This window comes from Rhagoletis zephyria, unplaced genomic scaffold (assembly GCF_001687245.7).
Source record: "Rhagoletis zephyria isolate East Lansing unplaced genomic scaffold, Rhagoletis_zephyria_1.1 Rzeph_scaffold_00646, whole genome shotgun sequence".
NCBI lineage: Eukaryota > Metazoa > Arthropoda > Insecta > Diptera > Tephritidae > Rhagoletis > Rhagoletis zephyria.
The window spans coordinates 23,062-46,346 of NW_016157730.1; the positions used below are offsets into that span (position 1 = coordinate 23,062).

The window sequence follows — 23,285 nt, forward strand, 5'->3', positions numbered from 1 at the left end:
AGAATAGTACTATAAGTACAAAGAAGTAATAAAGAACAACAAATAAACTGAAATGAAAAAATTAATTGCTGTTTATTAGCCTTTTGTATGCAGGGCAATACATGTAATTTTACGTACCTATGTACATTTACCTACATAAAACTATCTGTTTTGTTTTTTTTTTTAAGTATTTTTCTCTTAATTGATGGTGATTTTCTCCTCATCATAATTCAATGATCAATTGTTGAGAGTGTTAAATTGCTATCACAAGGCGGCCGGCAAGCGACACGAGATCTTTAACTGATATAAAAGTACCGCAGCGTTGTGAGAAAAATTCAAAAAGCGAGTTGTGATCGGCAAATCGAGTGGTTAGATCAGCGCGTTGTTAAAAACTTTAAATTTCGAATCCCAAAAATGAAGTATTTCGTGGTGTTCCTGTTCATCTGTGGCTTGGCCACTTCATACGCTCAAGTACGTAGGGAGAAATAAAATAAATTTAAATGACGAGTTTGTGCCTTAAGTCTTTTGATTGAAGTGAGAATTAAACAGACAATTAAGGAGTCATAAAAAGTTAGAATACGACAAAATTTAGCACAGAACTTTTGCTTTAAAACTTTTGATGTTCATACCTAGTGTGTGAATGATTTTTCTAAAAGATACTTTGAGGAAGCCACAAAAAAGGTTTCCACAAAGCCAACTGCCGTAATAAAAATAGAATAAGCTAGACCAATCAACCATTTAGTTTAAAAATTTGTAAAATTTTTGATCGTTAAATTCATAAATAAATTTCAATTGATTGCTTTTAGCTGGAAGAAGTCGTAAAAAAGGCTCAGAAAATTGCTGGTGACTGTAAAGAGGAAGTTGGTGCCACTGATGGTAAGCTGTGCATTAAAAAATGCAGTAAACCAACTATGAAAAATATGTTTTTTTTTTGTTTGTTTTCATAAATTCACAGCGGATGTTGAAGCAATGTTCAAACATGAACCAGCCGGAAATGACAAAGCCAAATGCCTTAACGCTTGTGTTTTGAAAAATTTTGGTTTTGTAAGTTTATTATCCCTTTGATACAGTGCGAAAATATGCAAGACTACTAATATCAGCAGAAAAGAAGTAATCACATACTATATGCATATATTCTTTTTTATTTCAATAGTTGGATGCTGATAATAAACTGGTTAAGGATGTGGGTGTCGATTTTCTAAAGAGTATCTCCGGTGGCGATGCCGACTATGAAAAGCTGGGCACTGAGATTTTGGATGCCTGCAAGGATACACCAGCCGGTGGCAACAAGTATGTGGCATATGGTCCTTTTAATGAATATCCTTAAAATTATATACATGTATATGTACATATATGCCCTTTTATTTACTATAATTCTAGCTGCGAAACCAGTGAAGCCCTGCGTACCTGCCTCATTGAAAAATCGCAAGAAAAGGGTTTTAAATTACCATTCTAAGTATGGAAAATTGTTGATGACCCGCTGACGAGTGATTTACAGTTGTGATACGAAATTACTTCTGTTTACTTGTTTTTACCCTCAACCTCATGTTTTAAAAACGACAAGCAGTAAACTAAGTAACAAATAAATGAAAGAGCATTTTTGAATATGAGAATTGCGTTAATTTTTTCAATCAAATCCTCTACTTACAAAAGAGATCAAGGCGAATTTATAGCCCAGTTCGCGTACGCATTATCCAGTAAAATCCAGTACTAATTTTACTGGTTTTTTCTGGATGGCGTTTTCATACGCAAAAAATTGCAAGAAACCAGCAAAAGAGAGAATTGAGAGAGCAAAACTGAAAGCTGATCTTGCAAGTTTCACTGGATTTTTACTGAATAAATTTTTACTAGTAACTACTTGCTAGTAAGAAAAACAGATGATGCCTAATGCAATTCACATTACCAAAATAATTGTTTGTGGTGCTTTTAGTGTTGCAATTGACAAAATAAACCTATTTAAATATATATTAAGGTGGGAAATACTATTTTTATTAGAAAATTGCGTCGGAAAATAACAAATTAATCAGCTGTTCATAAAACTTGCAACTTCTTGCTGGTTTCGCGTTTTCGTACTTTCTTGCATATTTCTCTCATTGGGAGTAAAAATTGGCTTACTCTCCCAATTTTGGTTACTGGCACAACTTATATAAGATGGTGTTGCTAGAACAGCGGTTTTGATTCGCCTCGGTACACATGTGTCAAAATTTCTTATGAGTGAGTGAAAAAATGAGAGTGTTGAAATTTTCTTTCGCTCTTCTTCCTTGAGCAAAGAATAGCCGAAATTTGACATTTGTGTACCGAAAGCAAAAACAAAATAGATGTAAGTTTTTGTTTGTACTACCGCTACCACTTTGTATGAATTCGCCTTGAAAGAGATGTAAGAATAAGATATCTGGAGATTGACTTCAAGTACTTTAGTATTTTGATTGTTACACCATAAAAAAAAAACATTAGGTGCTTAATGAAATAATATAAAGCATGCCATATGTAATGGCATTCTATTTCAGAACTCTTAGTTGACAACTTGGGTTAGGTTAGGTAAGCTGGCCAGACACTGCGTGGTTTCGCAGAGACCATTAAGGTCCACAGTGTTACCAGATAAACTACGACCCCTCTGCACAGCAATCAGTAGCAATGCTGTAGAACACCGCAGTTCTCTTGGCAAACTGGAACACCTTGTTATACCGCACCTTGGCGGCGGCTTCTAGATTAGGTAGAAAACCTGCCCCAAGCAGGCTAACCCGCAGTCTGCTAAGGGCGGGGCGCTCGCAGAAGATATGATGCTCTATTGGCTCCTTTTTCGTTCTGCACCTTCTATAGATATTACCATTGGTCAGAGCCAGTTTAAAGGCATGCGATGCCAGCAGACAATGTCCCGTTGAGGGAAAGGAGAGACTTCGTGCGCTTCATATTATACGCACATAATTCTGGACACCTTGCATCCTTGCGTTTTGTTCCACGCCTTCTGCCCATTCCGGATCATGGACAGGTCGAGTTCCCGTTTAATCGTTGGGAGGGAAATCGGCACCTCCTCTGTGAGAATGGTTTCCGACAAAGCGCCGTCATTACAAGCTTGTGCACCGGAACAAAATACAGATGTAAATTCAGAGCTGCACTGTACTCCGCCAAACTTCCAGAGGAAGTGCTGTGCGATAGTAGCGACTTTATCGCAGCTTGACTGTCCACATAGTAATTCACCTGCTTATTTGCTACATTTGCATGTTCAGTACCTCCGCCGCCCTCCTCATAGCCAATACTTCCGCCTGGAAAATGCTGCAATAGTATAAGACAATTCTTTGTCAACAATTTTGCTTCGATTTGACTTTCATACTAACCAAGGCACATTAAACAGGTAGTATTAGTAGAGCAAAAACAACATTTGCGTGTATTTTGTTGTTGCTTCTGGTATCGAAAGTGTCAAAAACTGTTCTGAATTTTTTCTTCTAAATCAAAGCGTGCCATGTGAAATACAAAAAATTATAAAAAATAAAAAATTGAAATTGGAAAAAATAAAAATTGATGCAACTTTCTTTCCTAGTAAATTTGTTTGCTTCTCGAAGCATTGATCCATCCTTTGCAAGGGCCAGTAATCAGCGGTTGTGCTGCTGAGTTGGGCGAACGTTCCAAAAGCTGCTATTCAATCGCTTGTTTTGTATGGAAAAAGGTTTCACATGCAAATGGATTTTAACAATTCAGAATTTTTGTGAGAAAAAATTAAAAATATTTGACATTTTCGAGACCAAATAATTTGAAAATAAATCAAATCAGCTGCTCTACTGATACTACCTGTTCAATGTACCTTGATACTAACCCTTTTTGAGTGAGAACTTATGAAGTTTTTTGATTTTAGTAAAAAATTAAAGAAGAATGCCAAGAAATTCTTGCTGTTTGCGCAAAAACACACATGGAGTTACAGCACTGATGTTTTCAAACCCGAAGTATGAGGATATAAGTCGAAGTTGGGAGAGGTTTGCAACAAAATCAAGGGTTAATGGCAGAATTGAAAAAGTGAAAATTGCAAACTCAAATACATATTGATTTCAACTGACATACATATACATTAGGGTGGTCCCTAAAAAATGAAATGAGCCATTTTTTTCAGTCTCACCCCGTCAATAAGTAATATCACGGTCACAGATATCACATACAAATTTTGGTCCCGATTGGAGTCGGTTAAGGCGTGTCGCACAGTTAAGACCGCTGTTAAGAAAAAACCTGCTTTTCTATATTTTTTTGCGATGTTGCTTTGGCCAGGGCTTGAACCCAGGCCTGCAGAGTGGATGCGCGGCCGCCAAGCTTTTATTAGTGGTGAGTAAAAAGAGGAAATATCGACCCTAGTGCCACCCAGCGGCTGAATTTTTTTATGAATATATTTCTTTCCATTTAGGTAATATATGTTTCAAATATGAACGAAATCGGACCATAAAAAACAGTTTTTAAAATACTTGGTCTCCTGTGCCACCTATCGGCCAAATTTCTTGTAGAGTTATTTGTTAACATTTAAGTAATATGTTTTTCAAATATGAACCCACTTTCTCGAACCATAAATACGGGAATTTCAAATAGCTCGACCCCTGTGCCACCTAGCGGATTAATTCATCTTTCGTATTGCATAGTCCTCGGTTTTCGAGCTAAGTTTGAAGTTCCAAGTCTCTAGCTCATTAGTTAAAATTTGATTGCTAGATTTAATTACACAGAGGTGAAACATAATTAAAGCTTGTAAAAGGAACCGAATTTTGGAAAGAAAAATCATGGGTTTTCTACCGAAGGTTTCTAGGCCAGTACAACATCCCAGTGTCGAACCATATACCTTATTCGCCAGATCTTGCGCCGTGCGATAATTTTCTGCTTACGGTCGTTCACGATTTCATCTGATTGTATGAAATCGAAACCATTTTGTAGACTCATTTGTTTGCCTTCGCCAAGTATGGGTACTGAGTGGGTATACTCTGAACGGAGAAAGTAAGTACAGCTTTTAACTGACATGAGATTGCTCGTTGAATAGCTAACCGGTGCTAATCGTCGGATATCTCATTCACATCGGATTAAGCTGTCTATAGACGGGGAGGTGGCGGAAGATATCTGTTGTGACTGACCGGCATTGGCCGGACAAAGACTAATACAATACAATTGGTCCATAGTCGAATGCCTTCCAATTAGAAATTTGTTTATTGTTAGCTTTCATTGAGAAAACTATGGGTATCTTCGGCTATCAGGGCCAGGACTTTAGCATCAGTTCCAGGACCCCGTACTCTGCTACAAACAATTTTTTAGTATAAAGCATCAGCTCTAATTGGATAACTGTGATTTAGAAATAATAGAGACGGATGCTTCGTATTAATGCGTTTTGTAAAACAACTTATCTTTTTTGATGTGGAAATCGCACATTGTCTAGCTAAATAGCTAAAAAACTCAAACTCTTTTTTTTTTACTAAAGTTCCATCATTTGTTCTGAAAATTCGCAGAAAATAATTTTCGATTGTCTTTGAAGCAAATCAATTAAGTATTATGTGAAAATCTTTAGTCATTAGCTACTTTAGAATCATTAAGTTCTAATGATTAGAGCAATCAATTGACAAAGTAAATGTCACTTTAATTGTTCATACATTTATCTATGAATGAATGCATATACATACGTACATATGTTCATATATACATTAGACTGAAGCACCATACAAGCAAACAAAATCGCCGTACATCCCTTAGTCGAAAGTATTTTTCCAAGACAATTAAGAAAAGGGTTTTTGAGGAGTCTTTTTACGTTTTTCAGTAACACAAACCTTCGGCAATAAATTTTTTTTTAATAGTTCTACTGGAATAAGTCTTAGCAAAAATTGACTGATTTTTGCAGAGATTTAATTTACTGACATTAGGGTGGTAGGAACTCAGATCTGGTAGGTAAGTAGCAGAGCGTGGCACTTGAGCTAAATGAACTTGAGAACAAAAAAATTGCGTCCTCGAGGCAAGAATGGCGATGTATCATGCTTTCGGCAAAAAAAAAACGAAATTACCTTGCAAAAATACTTTAGACTCGGGTGTGCTTCGATTTTTTTTTCTGGTACGGTCTAATGTACATACATAGGAGCATGTGTAAATAAACATATATATTTTTATTAATTTTAGTTTGCACGCAACTTTTATTTTATTTTTTTAACTTAAGTTTTTAACAATGGTTTAAAATTGTCACATGATTCCAGTATATAAATGTACAGCAAGTTGCTTGAAAAGTCAATATCCGAACAGTTGGACATAAGACAGAGTCCTCGTAGTTACAAAATTTAAAAAAAATTGTTTAAATTCGTAAAAAATATGAAATCCTATTTCATTTGTTTGGTTGTATGTGCGGTGTTCACATCTTACGTTGAGGTATGAGGAAGTGATAAGCATCAAGGATTCAGTGTTTTAAATGAGCTAGATGCTTATGTTGCTTATGTATCGGTTTTTCATTGTAAATTTTTGGCTCAGTGGAAGGACAGTGCATGAAAACGGTAAACACAGTAAAGAAAGAGGAAAAAATAAAGTTTAAGATTACCCAATGGAAATTATACTCATTGCCATGACATATGACATACATATCTTTTTTTAGCAATTTGTGCAACTATTAAAGGCCTGCTTGAACACGTCAAGTCTTGCTTTCAAGTCTGCTCGGTTCCTAAGCGAAGGAGGTGAGAAGAGAGGGGAAAAGTACATTCGTCTCACCTCCTTCGCTTACGAGCGAGCAGACTTGAAACCAAGACTGGACATGTCTGAAAGGGATCATAACATATCGCCTGCCTGATAACTACAGTGTCTTTCAGGCAGAGATATTTGCCATAGAGAAGGCGGCTTGTCTCTTACGCGATAGTAAGTCTCTGTCAGGGAACGTCACGACGGCATTGAAAACATTAGGCTCCAGTGTGGTAAACTCGAAAGCAATTCGGAAATTTCGTGCAACGCTGGCTTCACTGAGTCACCTAGAAACCTCTCTCTGCTGGGTTCCTGGACATAGCAATATAGAAAAGAACTAAATAGCCGATGAGATGGCTAGACACGGCTTGAAAATGCAAATTGGAGAAGCGGATAACTCCCTGGTGCCACCGATTTCTTTTCTGCTAAGGGGGATTGAAGATTACACCGCAGCCGTAACCAATGACCTTTGGATCAATCGGGACGAGTGCGAGGTCTCAAGATCCTTGTGTTCGAGACTTAATAAGACTCGTACTGTAGAACTACTGACACTAAACAAATCAGCAGTAAGTAGCACCAATGCTACAACGGCGTATATCAACAAGCTCTCTCTGCAGAAGTTTGAAGATGAGGATGAAGAGGAATCGAGTCACCACCTCTTATGTCAATCCCCAGCTCTCCAGTCAAGGCGTCTGAAGCATTTGGGATCACGCTTTTTCAATAGCTTGGGGGAGATAGCGAAGGTGAAAATATCGAACATTCATTCGTACACGCCTTCTTAACCTAACCTAACCATGTTCAGTGTTTAATACCATAACGGTACTTTGAAGCACTCAAGAACCAGTGTTTAGAAATTGCGGTATACTGCAGCACAGTAATATGGTAAATACATTATGCACATTCAGCCGTTCGGTACATTCAAAAATGTCTAGGAGTTATAACTGCGGTATGGTGAAGTGAAATCATCGATGAATAGCCAGATAAAAAATATCTGTAAATTTTGTTCAAATAATTATAAAACTATTACATGAAATCTGTAAATATTATTTCGAACACGTCGTGCAATAAATCCATAACTCAGGATCTCATGAAGAGTTTCTTGCATTTCTGCGAAATATATCCTTAAGTTCATGTTTTAGGACAAATCTAAAGAAGTTCTGTAATTTACTTCACTCGCACTTAATACGAGGAGATCCATCCTCATATGCGAAAGGACATCAAACGGGCTTGCCAAAGTTACCATTTGTATGATAACATAAACGCGAATCCTTCCTCCCAATTTGACTATCAAAACAAATATTTTATGTAATAAGAGGAGAGCATAAAATATATGTTTTGATAGTGAAATTGGGTGGAAGAATTTGCTAAATGGGCAAGACCAAGAAGTAAGCCATTGCAATTTTCGATTCTATGATTTTCTGCGGAAGAGTTTTTCTATTTTTTTTATAAAGAATTACTATATTCCACATGTATGTATTAAAGTAAGACTAACCCAATAAATGCTGTATATCTCCTTTCTTTTTTCCAAACTAGTGCGATTTGGAGAAGTTCAAAGCCGTAGCTGAAGAATGCAAGGAAGAAGTTGGCGCCACCGACGGTAAACAAATATTTACATATGTCGCGTTTAAAAGATATAGGCATTATAAATAACCAATGATTGCAGAGGATGTTGAAACTATGATCAATCATGAGCCAGCAGGTACACCGGAGGCAAAATGCTTACACGCATGCGCCATGAAAAAATTCGGCTTGGTCGGTTGAGTTCACAAGGAACGAAGATCAAAGTTCATTAATAATTTTCCTTTTTCCATTTAAGATGGATGACGATGGCAAACTCGACAAGGAAAGGGCCATAGAAATTTTGAAAATTATAAAAAGCGATGATGAGGAGCAACAGAACTTGGGCGTGGAAATTGTGGATGCTTGTGCGGATATCGACGTAAATGAAGATCAGTAAGTAGTGATATAAAAAATCCGTTTAACTTTTAAGCAAACATTCAAAATTTTTGCAGTTGTGAGGCGGCTGAGGAATATCGCACTTGCATGCACGCGAAAGCTGCTGAAAATGGTTTTACCTTGGGACGCGTTTGAATTTTTTAAATAAATTACTGAACCCTCTTCAAAATACTTGACGACGACCTTGGCTTTGGAATTATTTTTAATTAAGTAAAAAGCATTTTGTAAATTTGGCTGTTCCTCTGTACTCTCTGTTTTAAAATTGCAAAGTGCATATGTATGTATGTATAAGAAAATAAATGATAAGTAGAAAATTGGTGATTGCAAAAAGACTTTTCTTAAAAATGTGCTCCGTCCTTCAGCCAATGGAAATTGCCTTCCTTTTTTACAATGTTACTGGTAAGGAGGTTACGATCAAGAACAAATTTGCTTAGTATTTTTGCTTTTGTTGCTAGGAAAGAGCTAAGCAAATATAAAGCCTGACAGCTGAAAATTAAACGATTGTTGGCCTTCATTTTCATGTAGCATACTTTCATTAGCCGTCTTCAGCAAATTCGTGAAGAAAGCATAATTACATACAGACATATTTGATCAATCAGCCTAATCTGAAGTTAGTAAATACATAGTTGTGGTGGGGCCATTCAACAGTTTCGATAGTTTGAAAAATACTATCGATATTTTCAATAGTATCGTGTACATTTAGGTAAACTTCAACTCCAAACAAAATGTGTATAATATATACATATGTATGTACTTTGGACTCTGTATTCGACCGTTAAAGATAACAAGTCTCCAGTGAAGTTATTTTCAACTTTATCAACGACGAAATTGTTAATTTATTTGTCGAAAATACTGATCTTAATGGGCCGTATGCATTAAAACTAAGCACCTGCTTATTCATAAAATTTCAAGTCTTTTAATCGATTTATTCGAATAAATTTAAGTAGAGAATAGGAAATTTAAATTAAACGCAATTGTTAAGTTTTTGTTCATATGGCCCAATGTTGCTTAGAAAAACAAAAATGCTAATATTAGGTTTGTTCCACACGAGCTCACGGGTACCCGCGGGTGCTCAAAACAGCTCAGAAAGCGTCAGTGTTGGCATTTTTGACACAATCGACCTTTTTTGATACAATTACGTTTACAATATACTTTCCTACTACGAAATAATTTCTAGTACAAATTTGTGATGAATACTATAAATACATAGCTCTGAAAATTCACTGCGGGAAATTTTTTATTATCTTTTTGTCTTTTCTCTTTCTATTTTTGTCAGTGCTTTGTCTTATTTAGCAGTTTCAAATCTCTAAATTAAGGCCCTTCAGGCGAGGATACCCGAGATCGACTTGGCGTAGGTGGTCACGCTCATTTGATAGTACAGCTGCTTCAGCCGGGAAATTTGGGCGGACTTCCGCGATGCGTCTGGATGGTATGAAGCGATCCGATGCGGCGCTGACTACCCTGCGGAATCAGCAATCAGCTTTAGAAAAGTTGATATAGGTCCGGTGTTCCGCGGAAGCAAAGTCGGTTGGTTTATCGATCGAGATGACTATGGGCAGATGGTCTGATGCCAAAGTCAGCATAGGCCGCCGTGATACGCTGTTTCTCAGACCAGCGCTGACTATTGTTATGTCTGGCGAGCTGCAGCAGCTGCCCATAATCCTAGTGGGTGCGTCGTCGTTCATTGTGCAGAATGTCGAATCGTCGTATCTGCTCAGCCAATAGGTTTCCCCTACGATCATTTGCCAGACTTGAGTGCCAGAGATCGTGGTGCGCGTTGAAGTCACCTACTACCACTCGTAGACTTGGACTTGGCACCTTTTCACCTTTAGGTAGCGATATGTATGTATCTACCTGAAGTTTCCAGCTCATGTGACTTACGGTCACGAAGTTAGAGCTGATTAAATAATACACGCCTATGGGAGGTGCCACGCCCCCTTTTCCAATACCGCCCATATTTTCGCATGAGTATGGAATTAATTTTATTTATCTCGACAGCATGTCCCAATGCTCTATCATAAATATTTCAAGAGATATACAACATGAAAATTTTATATAGTATAGCACATGCCACGCCCTCTTTTCCACTACTGTCCATTTTTCTCTATACCTATAACCTTCCCTGGGTAAAAGCAAATAAGTGTGCAAAGTTTCGTGCGATTCCGTGCCGCGTTTCAGAAGTTATAAGGTAAAAAACAAACAAATAGACATTCACATTTATATATATAGATAGATTAATAACAGTATGCGACAGTCAAAATCGGGATGGGATGAAACCAACGGGAAATGTTATATCGGTCAAAAACAAGTTATACCCAGCGAAACGCCGGGCCACGTCTAGGAAATATATATATATATATAGGGGAAATTGTCACCTTTGGTGGTCTTTTTTTTGACATAACTCGAGAACCACTAGTCCGATTTTGCTCAAACAAATTTAAAAAAATTCATTAATCTCTTAATCTCTTAATCTCAAAATCCTTTAATCTGTTAATATAACGTTTTTCTATATACTCAACAGTTTTGCCGGTAAAAATAAATGTATGAAGAAAAAAAAAAATTATTTTTGCCTAATTTATTTTTAACAGCAAAACTGTTGATTATATAGAAAAACGTTATATGAACAGATTAAAGGAATTGTAATTTTTAATTTTCTTAAATTTGTTTGAGCAAAATCGGACTAGTGGTTCTCGAGTTATGGCAAAAAAAAAGACACAAAGGTGACAATTTCCCCTATATGATAGTTACTAACTTCAAATCGATATATCTCGATTCCTAGACGTGACCCAGCGAAACGCCGGGACACGTATAACTTCTTTTTTACCGATATAACTTTCCCCGGTAGTTTGAACCCTTCCCGATCACTGACCCCTACCATTTGTCTCACAGTGTAATAAGGTGAGAGTTTCAATAGGCTAAGAATTGGCGTTCCATACAAACCAAATTGTCGCACAGAGGTTGCATTCCAAAACGTCAAAATACAAAGCATCAGTGTCTTTTATTTCTAAACCTTAGTAGATTGTAATTCCAAATGTGCGCAACCACGGTTAGATGGTAGTTTTCATCTAGGTTGGGCAAATAAGACTTTTGGAATGCACCGACAGTAGTTTTGCATGACGTAGTCGCAAAAAAAAAACTTTTCAAAAATCAAAGCTATTTTGAAGACACTTTAAACTACATAGAATATTGTTGTTATGCAAATTTTTTGAATTTGTCTAATGTACAAGGTGAGAAATTTGGATTTCCATGGCTTTTGCTAAGGCAGTTCGGCATTCGCCCAAAATTTGGTGGAAATCGTACCCCAATCGGGTCAATGAATAAATATTTTTCTTTATCCCAATCATGACTAGACTGCGGATGTTTATGCAGAAGACGAAGCCTTAAAATATGTACTCCATATCTATACACAAAATGTATACAAATTTATTTACTTTGCTTATAGTTAAGTGTACTTATATACATTTTTCAATAGAAGTTCGCTGTGTTGTACCAACTGTGTGATTACAATACAAATTTTAGTCCCGATTTTTTTTTGTTTTGTACCTATAGCCCAGTATAAAAAATACACACATCTGTACAAATGTACTTTAAAAATGCTTTTATTTTTAAACGGAGATACTTCGAAATGGAATTTTTCGCAGTATTATACAGTTTTTTGTCCTATAAAGGGTACGAGCATTAGATAAATGTATATAAATACGAGTATGACGTATGAATAACATTATTTCCTGCTCTGATTTCATTCACACATTTCTGTGTTTTTCCGTTGATTTTCTTCGTTAGGAGCTTCATTTTTTGTAAAACAACGGGATTTGTTACACCGTGCGACAAAAACCAAAAATTTTTAAAACATGAAAAAAATCAACATATTCACAAAACTAGGAGCGTATAACCATGATACAAAAAAGAAGGTAGTTTCAATAAACAACTTTTTGATTAAAAAGCAGATTTTTGACAATTGCTCAATTGTAAAAAAATCGAAGCGGCGTTACCCAATTGTAAGTTTTTTGGTGTGGGAGATTTTATATCCTAAATTTGGGATTATTAAGAAAATAGTTGTATTCATATATACCTTTTAAAAATAATCAATATCTTGTCTTAAAAACGATTAAATTTAACATTAAATTCGATACCAACTTGCCAAATCATTATTTTAATATTAATAGAATTTTAGTGAACATATTTTAAAATTTTTTTAGTGTCCTCATGTCATCTCATTATTTCACATTCACATATTATTTTTCTATATCGGATACGATGATTCTGATGTAATTCAGACACTCAAATTACACATTTTGATGTGTTATTTAATACATATTGTCTTTGTCCATTTGACAGCAAATGGAATTTACTTTAGGACCCATGGGCCTAAAATTTTTCCAGCAACACATATTGTTTTCACATGAAATTTTGACACACCCAAAGTTGAAGTATAAAATAAATAGATACAAATAAATTTTTAATCAAACTGATTTGTGTAGTCCAAGGGCGTCTTTAGTAAATGTTTGGAGGCTGTTTTAATATATCCTATCTTATTATATATTTCTTAGCTTTTCTACATTCTGAGAAGTTGAGAGAATGAAGTCTAATATTCTTTTTGGGTCAACTATGATGTTTGATTTCATTTTTTGCAATCATTAGTTCATTTCGCTTGAGGAGTCGCAATGCTCATACCGGCTGTACCGATTTTTTGGAAATTTCGGACACAAATTTTCCAAGAATGGTTATAGGCTAAAACAAACCCGATATCTAAAGGGCGTGTGGAACCTCCCATACAAATCGAATTTTTCATAGTGCATATCTCTGGAATTATTTGTGGTAGAGTCCCGGAACTTTGTATGGATATATGTATGGATTTATTGGAAAATGCGGCGTGCCACCGTTGAACTTGGAATAGAGGTAAATGAAATCAATCCCAAACCTATGAAAAATGGGGGTATAAGAAAACGATCTCGAAGCCATTGAAAGCTAGCGGTATAAGCCAAATAAACTAAAATTCTTGTGGCGCGACACCTTCTGGAAAGTAACATGATCACAGGGTGTATCCCGAGAACCATTTTAAGCTAAACCTTCAGGGATTACATTCTCGCCAAGACCCATAGGCATAAGCTGAAATTGCGTCGCAAGTTTTATGATCGGCTTAGGTAAGGTTTAACCACTTAACCCCCCTTTGTTTTCGTCGCTCTTGAATTCTATAAACTGTCAGCTTTCACACAATTTAAAATGTACATGTAAGAACAAAATATTTTTAAATCGACAAAAAATTTTAAGGATTTTAGATATTGGGTATGGTAGCACGAAATGTCACAATCTGCTTAATTGTCAGGTTGTTAATGTGGCGACGAAAAAGTGACAATGGAACTACCTTGTTTTTTGTATCATGCGTATAACTGCGTTTTTAATTTTTCTTTCTGACGTCAGGATTTTTTTTTAAAGACTTAAAATTCTAGGATGTGATTGAATACAAAAATTATTAAAAAGATTTGGTGCATTGTAGAGTTACAATATTATTGTAAATTAAAACGAAAAATTGTCTATATGAATAACGATCGCTTAAAATCGATCTCAACTTTTGTACTTGCGCTGTAGAAATTTTAGGTCTATATTATGTAGTTTGACTATTGTCAATTAAATCTAATTCTTTGTATTGCATGCGCTCCACTTTTTTTGTTTTCAATCTCATAAATTGTTTATAATGACTTTAGCTAAAATTTCAAAATCAAAAGTTATCAAAACAAATTCTATGGGACTGAGTCCATTTATAAAAACGTGGTATATTAAAAAGTTTTAATTTTTAATTTTAATTTATTAAATTTTTTTCATTCCTAAGCAAAAATGCTTCACGCATCATATTTCAGTAAAGTCGGATCATTTTTAGTACTCTTTGCCGCATCTTATATGGGACCACCCTAATATATAATGTATGTAAGTATCTACATGAGCACATAGATTTACGTTTCGCTATCTAAATAATTTTTCCCATACAAAACCTATTGTACTCGCATCTCAGAATAAATGAATTTCACAGGTTTTAAACGAAAATTCTATTCTAATTATTTAGATAAGTAAAATTGGAAGTGAAACGTGTTTTCATTTTCAGTTGAAGTTCGATTGCTATTCATAAACCTTGTACGAATCTGCGGAATGAGAGTCCTTAGTGTTCTTACGATTTGCTTAGCAATATCATTGCTGCCAGGTGGGGGCTTAAAAAAGGTGATCTCATATTTTTCATTACATTGCTCTCAAATTAACAGTTTCGATGTTGGCTGACCCTCCACCACCACATTATGACTCGCTACGCACCATGGCAGAGGCTGCAGTTGAGGATTGCTATGAGGATGCGGATCAGAATGTTAAAGTAGAAATAACCGATGGTCTGTATACTACAATATATTTTATGATGTATGCCAAAAACATGTTCGACCCATTGCAGAGGGCTTCGATGAGCTATTAAGGGGTTCACGTGGTAATTTATTGCGTAATACGAAATGTTTGCGTTACTGTATTATGAGAAAAAATGGATTGGTAAGTTTATATAGTTGGGAAAATACGCACATATACATATGTATATGTATGTAAATATGTATCTTCCATAAGTATAGCACAAATGCACTTTAATGGCGTTTTAATTTCTACAAAAAATGTTGCCTGGCCAGCAACGAATTATAAATCACGATTAGGTACTTTATATAAGATCTAAATGGCTTATCTTACTGCAAATTATGTAAGAAGCATCTCAGCAACAACATCCGAAACAAATAGGCACAACTGGTCAAACTTTCATATAAATAAGAGGCTTAATTCAAGCGTCAGCCTTGACCGGATGTCATAAACAGACAGAAAGATTCAATATGCGAGAAGGATACGAAGCACAGTGTCGCGACTCCATATAATCTGCGGCCAAAAATAGTAATCGTGCTCCGGTTCCGCTGAATTTTTTTGTAATACTTTTTTTAACTGTGAAAAGAAGAAATTTTTCAATATGTTGAAAATTAAGTAGCCTCCACACTAGTGGGCGGCAATACTAAACGTACTTCGATTTTGATACAATTTCATAGGTAGCTTTATATTATACATATATCAAAAAAAGTCAAAATGATCGGTTTACTACCACGTTCAAAATACACATAAAACTTACGCAATCGGTTAGACCGAGTAAAATATACATTTAATTTAATTTTGAAAAAATTTCATATGCAATGGCAATGTACTGTCTACATTATATATTTTAAGGAGTCACCAAAAAATTGAAAAAAAAACTATGAAGCGAACCTCAGCGAACATTCTCATTAGTCTTGATTTGAAGTTAACATAACTTGAAACAAACTCTAAAAAATCGCTGATATGTTCGGATAAGTTTTTTAACTGTCTTCTAAAGTTTTAACGCACAGACAAAATTCATCTAGTTTTTGACAATTTCACAAAGTAACGGTACCCTCCCCCGATTATTGAATTAGTTAGTAATCAGGGTTTATGTGCATGGGCGTAGCCAGGTAGGGGCAGGGGGGGGTGCTCGAGCCCCCCCTAACTTTCAAATTTTTCTTATATATATATAAAATAGTACCCTGAAATGCCAACTTAATAGGGTCCAGCCCCCCTAAATTTCATTCTGGCTACGCCGATGTTTATGTGTATTAAAAACTACTATACTTTATTATAAAACAACTTCAAACAGTTTAAATCCCACATTAATTAAAAAATTACTACAAAACGGAGGCGTTTGGTTTCAAGTTTGGATTCATAAGTCTATTAATTCGGGTTTTAGGGCAATTCAAGGGCAGCTTAGTTAATGCGCTATATATAGTTACGCAGTACATATTTATATTTTATGAGCTTCTTAGTCTTAATTGATTTTTGTATCGGGCTAAAAGAACATACATATTTCTAAATTGCTTTCAGATCAATGCTGGGAATTCTATTGATGAAGATAGAGTCGTAGAAATTTTTGAAATTATCCATCCTCAAATTGAGAAGGAAAAGCTGATAAAAGTTCTCCAAAAGTGCTCCGATGAAACTGAAAAGCAAATCGATAAGTAAGTAGTTAGTAACTATACAAAATTCAAATTTAAATACTCACTTTCTTTACTCTGCAGTTGCGAGCGTGCCTTTGCTGCGGCGACGTGCGTCCTTGGCGAGTTGAAGGGACAAGGTGTTACGGATATTTAATTAAATACTGCTATGTTAATACAAGTCTTGCAAAACCCTCGCACGGTATACGGATTGTACGTTTTGCATAGGTAAACCGGTTCCACCGTGCAATGCGTGCACCGTACACGGCTTTTGCAAGACCTAGAGAATACCCGAAATTAATATAAACATTTTATAAGTATCACTTCATTAAAGTGTAATTGAATTTCTCTACAGTTTTAAATTAAATAAATCAAAAAATTAATTTTTTATTATCTAAAAATTGCAGCTTTAATAAATTCACTTTATCAAATAGAATTTGTGTTTGCTACACTAAAAAATACTTAATAAATTTCAAATAGTCTTCCAGTTGTTGCTGCTCAACTACGTCCAGCAGCTGTGACATGCAGGCGCTATATTCCAGTATGGCCTGCAACAGCTCCAACGACTCCATTGTGGTACCAAACATTTGTGTTAAGCTATTAGTTCGAGTATCACTCTATATTATCTACATACAATGCTGCATTGTTTATACATTTTGTATGCGTTCATTAGCTTAAGATTTTTGTTGCTGCCCGCATCCATGCGCTTCAGCTGCTTTGATTGCACTACTTCACACGATCACTTAGCAAAGAGGAAATCACTAGCGATTCGAAACATTCATTCATCGACGCGACTACACAGTTGAAAGCGGTTGACCTTTGCTTGAATTTGCGCATGCTCGCTGCGGCAGTGCATACATACAGTATTGGCCAATACAATAGCACCCTCATTTCAAAGTGATATTGTTTGCCACTCATGTTTATTTATTTATTTTTAAGAATTTTCAATTAAAATACACTTCTTTCTCTCACGAAACTCATATAAACTCAAGTTTAAAACTTTTTAAAAGACCGCAAAAAAGTGCAACAAATTCTCACCAAAATTTCAAACTTTTTTCTCAGAAGCGGTAGAATTTTTTTGAATACACAGTTTTATAGCGCATTCAATTTCAGTCCAATAATGTGCAAGTTTCAAGTGGCTAAAAGCTACCGTTGATTTTTTATAATTTTTTTCGCCGAGGATGTTGCGGGTTTCTGCCATAAAAAAATAAATTGTGTTTAGTCATTATATGGAAGCAAATGAGACAAAAAAAAATGCTTCATGCAGTATTACTTAGCATTAATAGTTTCGTTCGAAAAATGGAAAAAAGAACAAAGTTTAAGCGAAGTTAGTGGTAGGAGTTATAGCAGCTATTTCGGAGATCACCACCACATCTCCTCATCAGATTTCTTTTTTTTTAGACTTTCAGCGGGCTGCGAACACGCATCATCTTTAATCTCTAGCGACCTTAGTGTAAAGTCAGAAGCGCTAACCACTGAGCTATGCACACCCCGTAAGCTCTCGTTGCTAATTCATTCCCTTATTCAACCTATTACTATCAAGTGTAGCTGATTCGCCACTATTTCATGTATGGAATTAACAAAAACAACCACGCTGTCAAGCTTTGATACCACAAAATAGGTATCATACGCAGGGTGTACGCATAAGCTTTGTACTAACACATTTTTAAATAGGGTTGCCACTCATCTGTTAACTAAGATGAGGTATTTAGGTATGCAAATTAAGTGAAATGATGCAATATGCATTTTTGCACATTCGATAGTTTGACATGGTAGCGACGATATATCGCACTCATTGCAATTTTTTAGATAGGTGCCGACTCTATCCAGAAATATGTAGGGGTTAAAACTTCCACCCCTATGCTGTAATTCGTCGTAGATTCGATTTTGCAACGAATCGTAAAATTGGTATGCTGAAATCCGCGTTGTCGTATCATAATTCGTATCATAAATTCGGAGGCCATCTTCGAGATTCGTAATGTAGGTATGCCTGAATCCGACGCAGCTGTCATTTTTGTGTATTTTGTACGAAGAGCAAAAAAATTGGAGCAAAAGAAATTGTTTTAAACTATGAAAAAAAAATAAAGCGTATAAACGCAAAAATATTGGATTATTATTAAATATTTCCAACATATCAGGCCGAAGATCGCAACAAATCGGTCGCAATGCGAAAAAAAATGGTGGAATTCATGAGCGAAAGGCCGGACATTACTCGAGGCTTTGCAAAATGTTTATTTTTTGAACACTTATGAAGGGAAATAGTCTTATTGGATCAAAAAATAATTACTTTTTAACGATTTAATAGCAATTCTACGAAAAAATTTATTTTCCCCATGTAAAATACATCGGAAACTTCAAAGCTCCGGCGGCTTTCAAGTAAAAAGTACGTTTCTCCTTATTTTTGATATCAAAAAAGTTTATTTTCCCATGTATTTTTGTGTCACCCTAATATAAATGCATACGTATGTATTACAGCATGTAGATATGTACTTTTGTATGTAAGTAGAATATTAAGTTAATGTTTTTTGTTAATAAAAAGTTATTTAATACCGCTTAATTACTTACTTAGTTATGCGTAATGTAATGGGAGTCGTTCGTTGACTTTTGTCAGCCACTGCGTACGATAAGTTTTATAGTCAAATATTTTGCTTAAGGAAGCATGTGAATTACTTCCAACAAAAGCAACATTAGTAATTGAGTGAATCGTTGTAATAATATGAGAAAAATGTTTATACAATTTTCAATCAGCTTAACCTCCAATGATCCCAGATATTTAAGTAATACTTAAATAAGTGAATAAATGTAAAATATAAGCCAGCCTGTTATCATTCGCCATTATCAAAATCCATCGTCATTAACTTTATAATAGTGACAACATCAAGGCGCACGCTACAAATCGAAGGAGAAGCTCGGCCAAACACTAACATATGTATGTGTAAGCGCCAATCTATTATTATTATTATATATTTAAATATTGTGATCGCAGTTACTAATTTGGTTAATTTTTAACCAAAATCGGGCTTCCTTTTGTATTTGGCGTACAATTCCACAATGAATATAGTATTACATGCTGAAGCTTCTGTTGGTTGGTTAGAGTTAGCCATGGGTAAATACGCAATTTTTTTGGCGCTAGCTCAATAACGCCAGCGCCACCTGTGCTGTAAGCGCACTAACCCAGCGCAATAGCGCAGTGTACTGAATTGAACACGGCGCCATCTGAGTGTCACCACAGTACCCATCGTCATACAGTGCAGCACACCATACAGTGGTGTCATGTCTATTATTTCGATAATTTTCGGCGCTGAGCAACGCTTGTACCGCCAACTGAATTTAATTGCTAGGAATGTAGTAAATGCCACGATATTCTATCATTCTTGAGTAAAAGCTTTAAATTTGCGCTCTCAACACTCAAAAGCAAAAACAAAGTACGTGTAAATTTTCATAGAGTTAAGGCGAATTGTGTGTGTGCCTCATGTGCTGCTTGGTGTTAATGGCGCTGGCGCTTTCCATATACTGGTGATGGCGCGGCAACTCCGGCTACGGTGTTAACGCAATTGCGCCGCGCAGCGCAGTGTTACCCATGCCTAGTTAGAGTGCTATGCCATTTTAAAACCTCACACTCATGCGAAATTACATCCTTTAGCCGGTATTGGTGGGATCTTTAGCTTCGCTCTTTGCAATAACACTCACAGAGAAAGTAAACAACTACCCTTCGAGTTTGGGTTGTAGCTGTGGTAGAATGTGTTGAAAGCTATGGCGATTATCCATAGACAGTGCCCGGTCCAGATAGGCGTGAGGTGTAGATATTTTCTTTGTTCGTTTCCTGCACTTACCCCATATTCCATCTTTGATCCGTGAAGACAGCTGTGTTCTCCACGATGCTTCCGAATTTTTAACGACGTAATCGTTGGTAAGGGTAAGCCACTAGAGCAGCGCTCTATATAAAAGTATGCGCCCTACTATATCCTTGTACATCCAGCGTAAATCCCTTGGCTTAGAGCCCTCCACTTCGAAACGTCCGACAACGGACTGAGGCTGATCGATTTCGCCGGGGTCCGAAACATGGTAGTATGCAGTACTAGATTCAAGCATAAAAACTACGTGGCTGTCTCTGGATCAAAAAACGAGAAACCAAATCGATCATGTTGTGATAGACGGAAGGCATGCTTCCAGTGTTTTGGGCGTACGTACACTCCGAGGCCCAACCATCGACTCGGACCACTATTTTGTTGCAGCCAAGATACGCACCCACCTCTGTGCAGCAAAAAATGTGGGCCCTAATATGCAAGGAAAGCTTAACGTCAAAAAGCTGCAATCACAACAGACAGCCAATGCATTCGCTACTCGACTCTAACACCTACTTTCAGAGAGCACTCATCAACAAGCNTGGCTGTCTCCGGATCGAAAAACGAGAAACCAAATCGATCATGTTGTGATAGACGGAAGGCATGCTTCCAGTGTTTTGGGCGTACGTACACTCCGAGGCCCAACCATCGACTCGGACCACTATTTTGTTGCAGCCAAGATACGCACCCACCTCTGTGCAGCAAAAAATGTGGGCCCTAATATGCAAGGAAAGCTTAACGTCAAAAAGCTGCAATCACAACAGACAGCCAATGCATTCGCTACTCGACTCTAACACCTACTTTCAGAGAGCACTCATCAACAAGCCGACATATGCGAGCCACACTTCCCGCTCATTAAGTACCGCCGCCGAAGAAGTAGTCGGATTTCAGCGAACTCGAAAGAACAACTGGTACGATGAGGAGTGTCAGGAAGCTGCAGAGAAAAAAGATGCCGCCTAAAGGGCCACGCTGCGATCGGGCGCAACGCGCGCTATGTGGGACCGCTATAGGGACATGGACATAGTGCAGCGGCTCCGCTGGCTTGGTGATGTCGTTTGAATGGACACTGACGCTTCAGATCTGAAAGTATTCAACTCGGAACTCGCTGGTGGTAGCAGAGGAAGAGGAAGGCCCCTACTGAGATGGAAAGACCAGGTGGGGAAGGACTTGGCTTCACTTGGCACTTCCAATTGGCGCCAGTTGGCACAGAGAAGAAACGACTGGCGGTTACAGCACCAAATAATAAGAAGAAGAAGAGCCCTATCAAACCATTACTTAAAAAGAATATACTTGAAACCATTTTAATAATTTTTAAATTTAAAATTCATCCAGTCATTGTAAACTCCTGCTCAGATCTTTTTTGTTTGTTTTATAAACATATGTACATACATATATTCCAAGCCCCATGCCACCCGGTCTTTCGAACACAGTACAGCGTGCATCGTCGAAAACAACGGCTTATAGTTCTATTGTTATTCTTAGATAAGTAAACGATTTTCTTTTAGAAGATGGGCTCGTTGTGAACCCAGATAAAAGAGAGTTAATACTTTTCACAAGAAAGTACATACTTCTGGTCTGGTATCTGCACTAACTGAGATACTACTATTCAAACCGACAAAGAAGCATCCTTGTTAAAGAGTTGAAATGAAAGTAAACTGACATGAAGACTAAGTGTGTAGGAAAAATTTTAAAACGCTTCAAATGCATTATATGTATACACATATGTATATCCGCAGGAAAATTCTCGGCAAGACATGCATTTTATCTGTTGCACTTACAGATTGGATCTAAACAGCAGTGCTTTATGGTTTAGTAGGGTGGACGAAACTAAAAAAACATACATACATATGTATGTCAACAAGCTATGGAGTATATACATAGAGACTGGTAAGTCTGTGTAAATCTGGAGCAATTTGCATGACTCCTTCAGTAGTACCAGACAAAAGTCTAAACCAGTATTTCATTGGCAAAGGACTGATCTGAGAACTGGTAAGACTTAACGACAGATGGCGGACAGCTTCGACTATGCATTCCTCACGACAACTTCAAATAGTTGCCAGATGGAAATAACAGAACGCGGCGTGTGGAAGAAAGGACTTAGACTCGAGCACTACACCTACAATTTCTTAACAGTAGGATCCTAATGAAGGGTGTTGCGATATTCAGTCCGGAACTCAACCAACAACAGCCATGAAGCAGGGACAAAATAATAAAAGGGAAAGAGCGTGCCGACGCACTGGCTAAAATTTGAGCAAACTTTCCTCAAAGAAACTTGGTGCCAATCTATACTTTTTTCAACTTTGTAAAAGCGGCAATAGATATAGCGAATGAATCGAAAGCGGAATCCATTCATTAACATTCAAGAGGCAAAATAATGATTCGATATTATAGCACGAAAACCACAAAATAAGTATGTATGTATGTAGATATACATATCTTAAGTTAGGCTGTAAACTATTGGTAGGGCTACTTACGGGGTATTGTACCACACCAGCCCACGTAGTTTAGTTAGCGCTTGTTCTCGTTGAAAAGTGCGCGACTTGTAACGAAGATATGGTCGAAGGTACACTAGAGCCATGCCCGCCTTGTGCAAGGTCATGACTTACCTATGTATATAACTTGGCGTTACATCCTTGTTTTCACAGAAGGATATTGAGGACCAAAGATGTAGGAATTTGTTAAAGCTCGCAAAAAAAGTGCATTTCGATCAAGATCTGAAATCTCCATTTTCTTGGAAAAACTGGAGACCAGTAACTCTTCTATGTGAAATTTTATCGATCGGCCCAGCTAACCCTCAACCTTAATAAGAAAATTACTTTGCTTCCAGTAC

The 23,285-nt window shown here is 36.7% G+C and overlaps 3 protein-coding genes across 3 annotated transcripts; all 3 read left to right on the forward strand.

Annotated features, from left to right (window-relative positions):
* The first annotated feature begins 245 nt into the window (after positions 1–245).
* Positions 246–1,592, forward strand: LOC108360861 (general odorant-binding protein 28a-like). The gene is made up of 5 exons (XM_017613311.1): positions 246–450; positions 786–855; positions 935–1,023; positions 1,133–1,269; positions 1,360–1,592. The coding sequence occupies exons 1-5, from the start codon at positions 394–396 to the stop codon at positions 1,433–1,435; spliced, it is 429 nt and encodes a 142-aa protein (XP_017468800.1). The 5' UTR covers positions 246–393; the 3' UTR covers positions 1,436–1,592.
* A 4,599-nt stretch (positions 1,593–6,191) lies between these two features.
* LOC108360862 (general odorant-binding protein 19d-like) lies at positions 6,192–8,999 on the forward strand. Its single transcript, XM_017613312.1, has 5 exons — positions 6,192–6,345; positions 8,179–8,242; positions 8,309–8,397; positions 8,462–8,598; positions 8,658–8,999. The coding sequence occupies exons 1-5, from the start codon at positions 6,289–6,291 to the stop codon at positions 8,734–8,736; spliced, it is 426 nt and encodes a 141-aa protein (XP_017468801.1). The 5' UTR covers positions 6,192–6,288; the 3' UTR covers positions 8,737–8,999.
* A 5,386-nt stretch (positions 9,000–14,385) lies between these two features.
* Positions 14,386–17,334, forward strand: LOC108360860 (general odorant-binding protein 19d-like). The gene is made up of 6 exons (XM_017613310.1): positions 14,386–14,629; positions 14,702–14,797; positions 14,856–14,975; positions 15,035–15,126; positions 16,501–16,634; positions 16,695–17,334. The coding sequence occupies exons 1-6, from the start codon at positions 14,617–14,619 to the stop codon at positions 16,765–16,767; spliced, it is 528 nt and encodes a 175-aa protein (XP_017468799.1). The 5' UTR covers positions 14,386–14,616; the 3' UTR covers positions 16,768–17,334.
* The last annotated feature ends 5,951 nt before the right edge of the window (positions 17,335–23,285 follow it).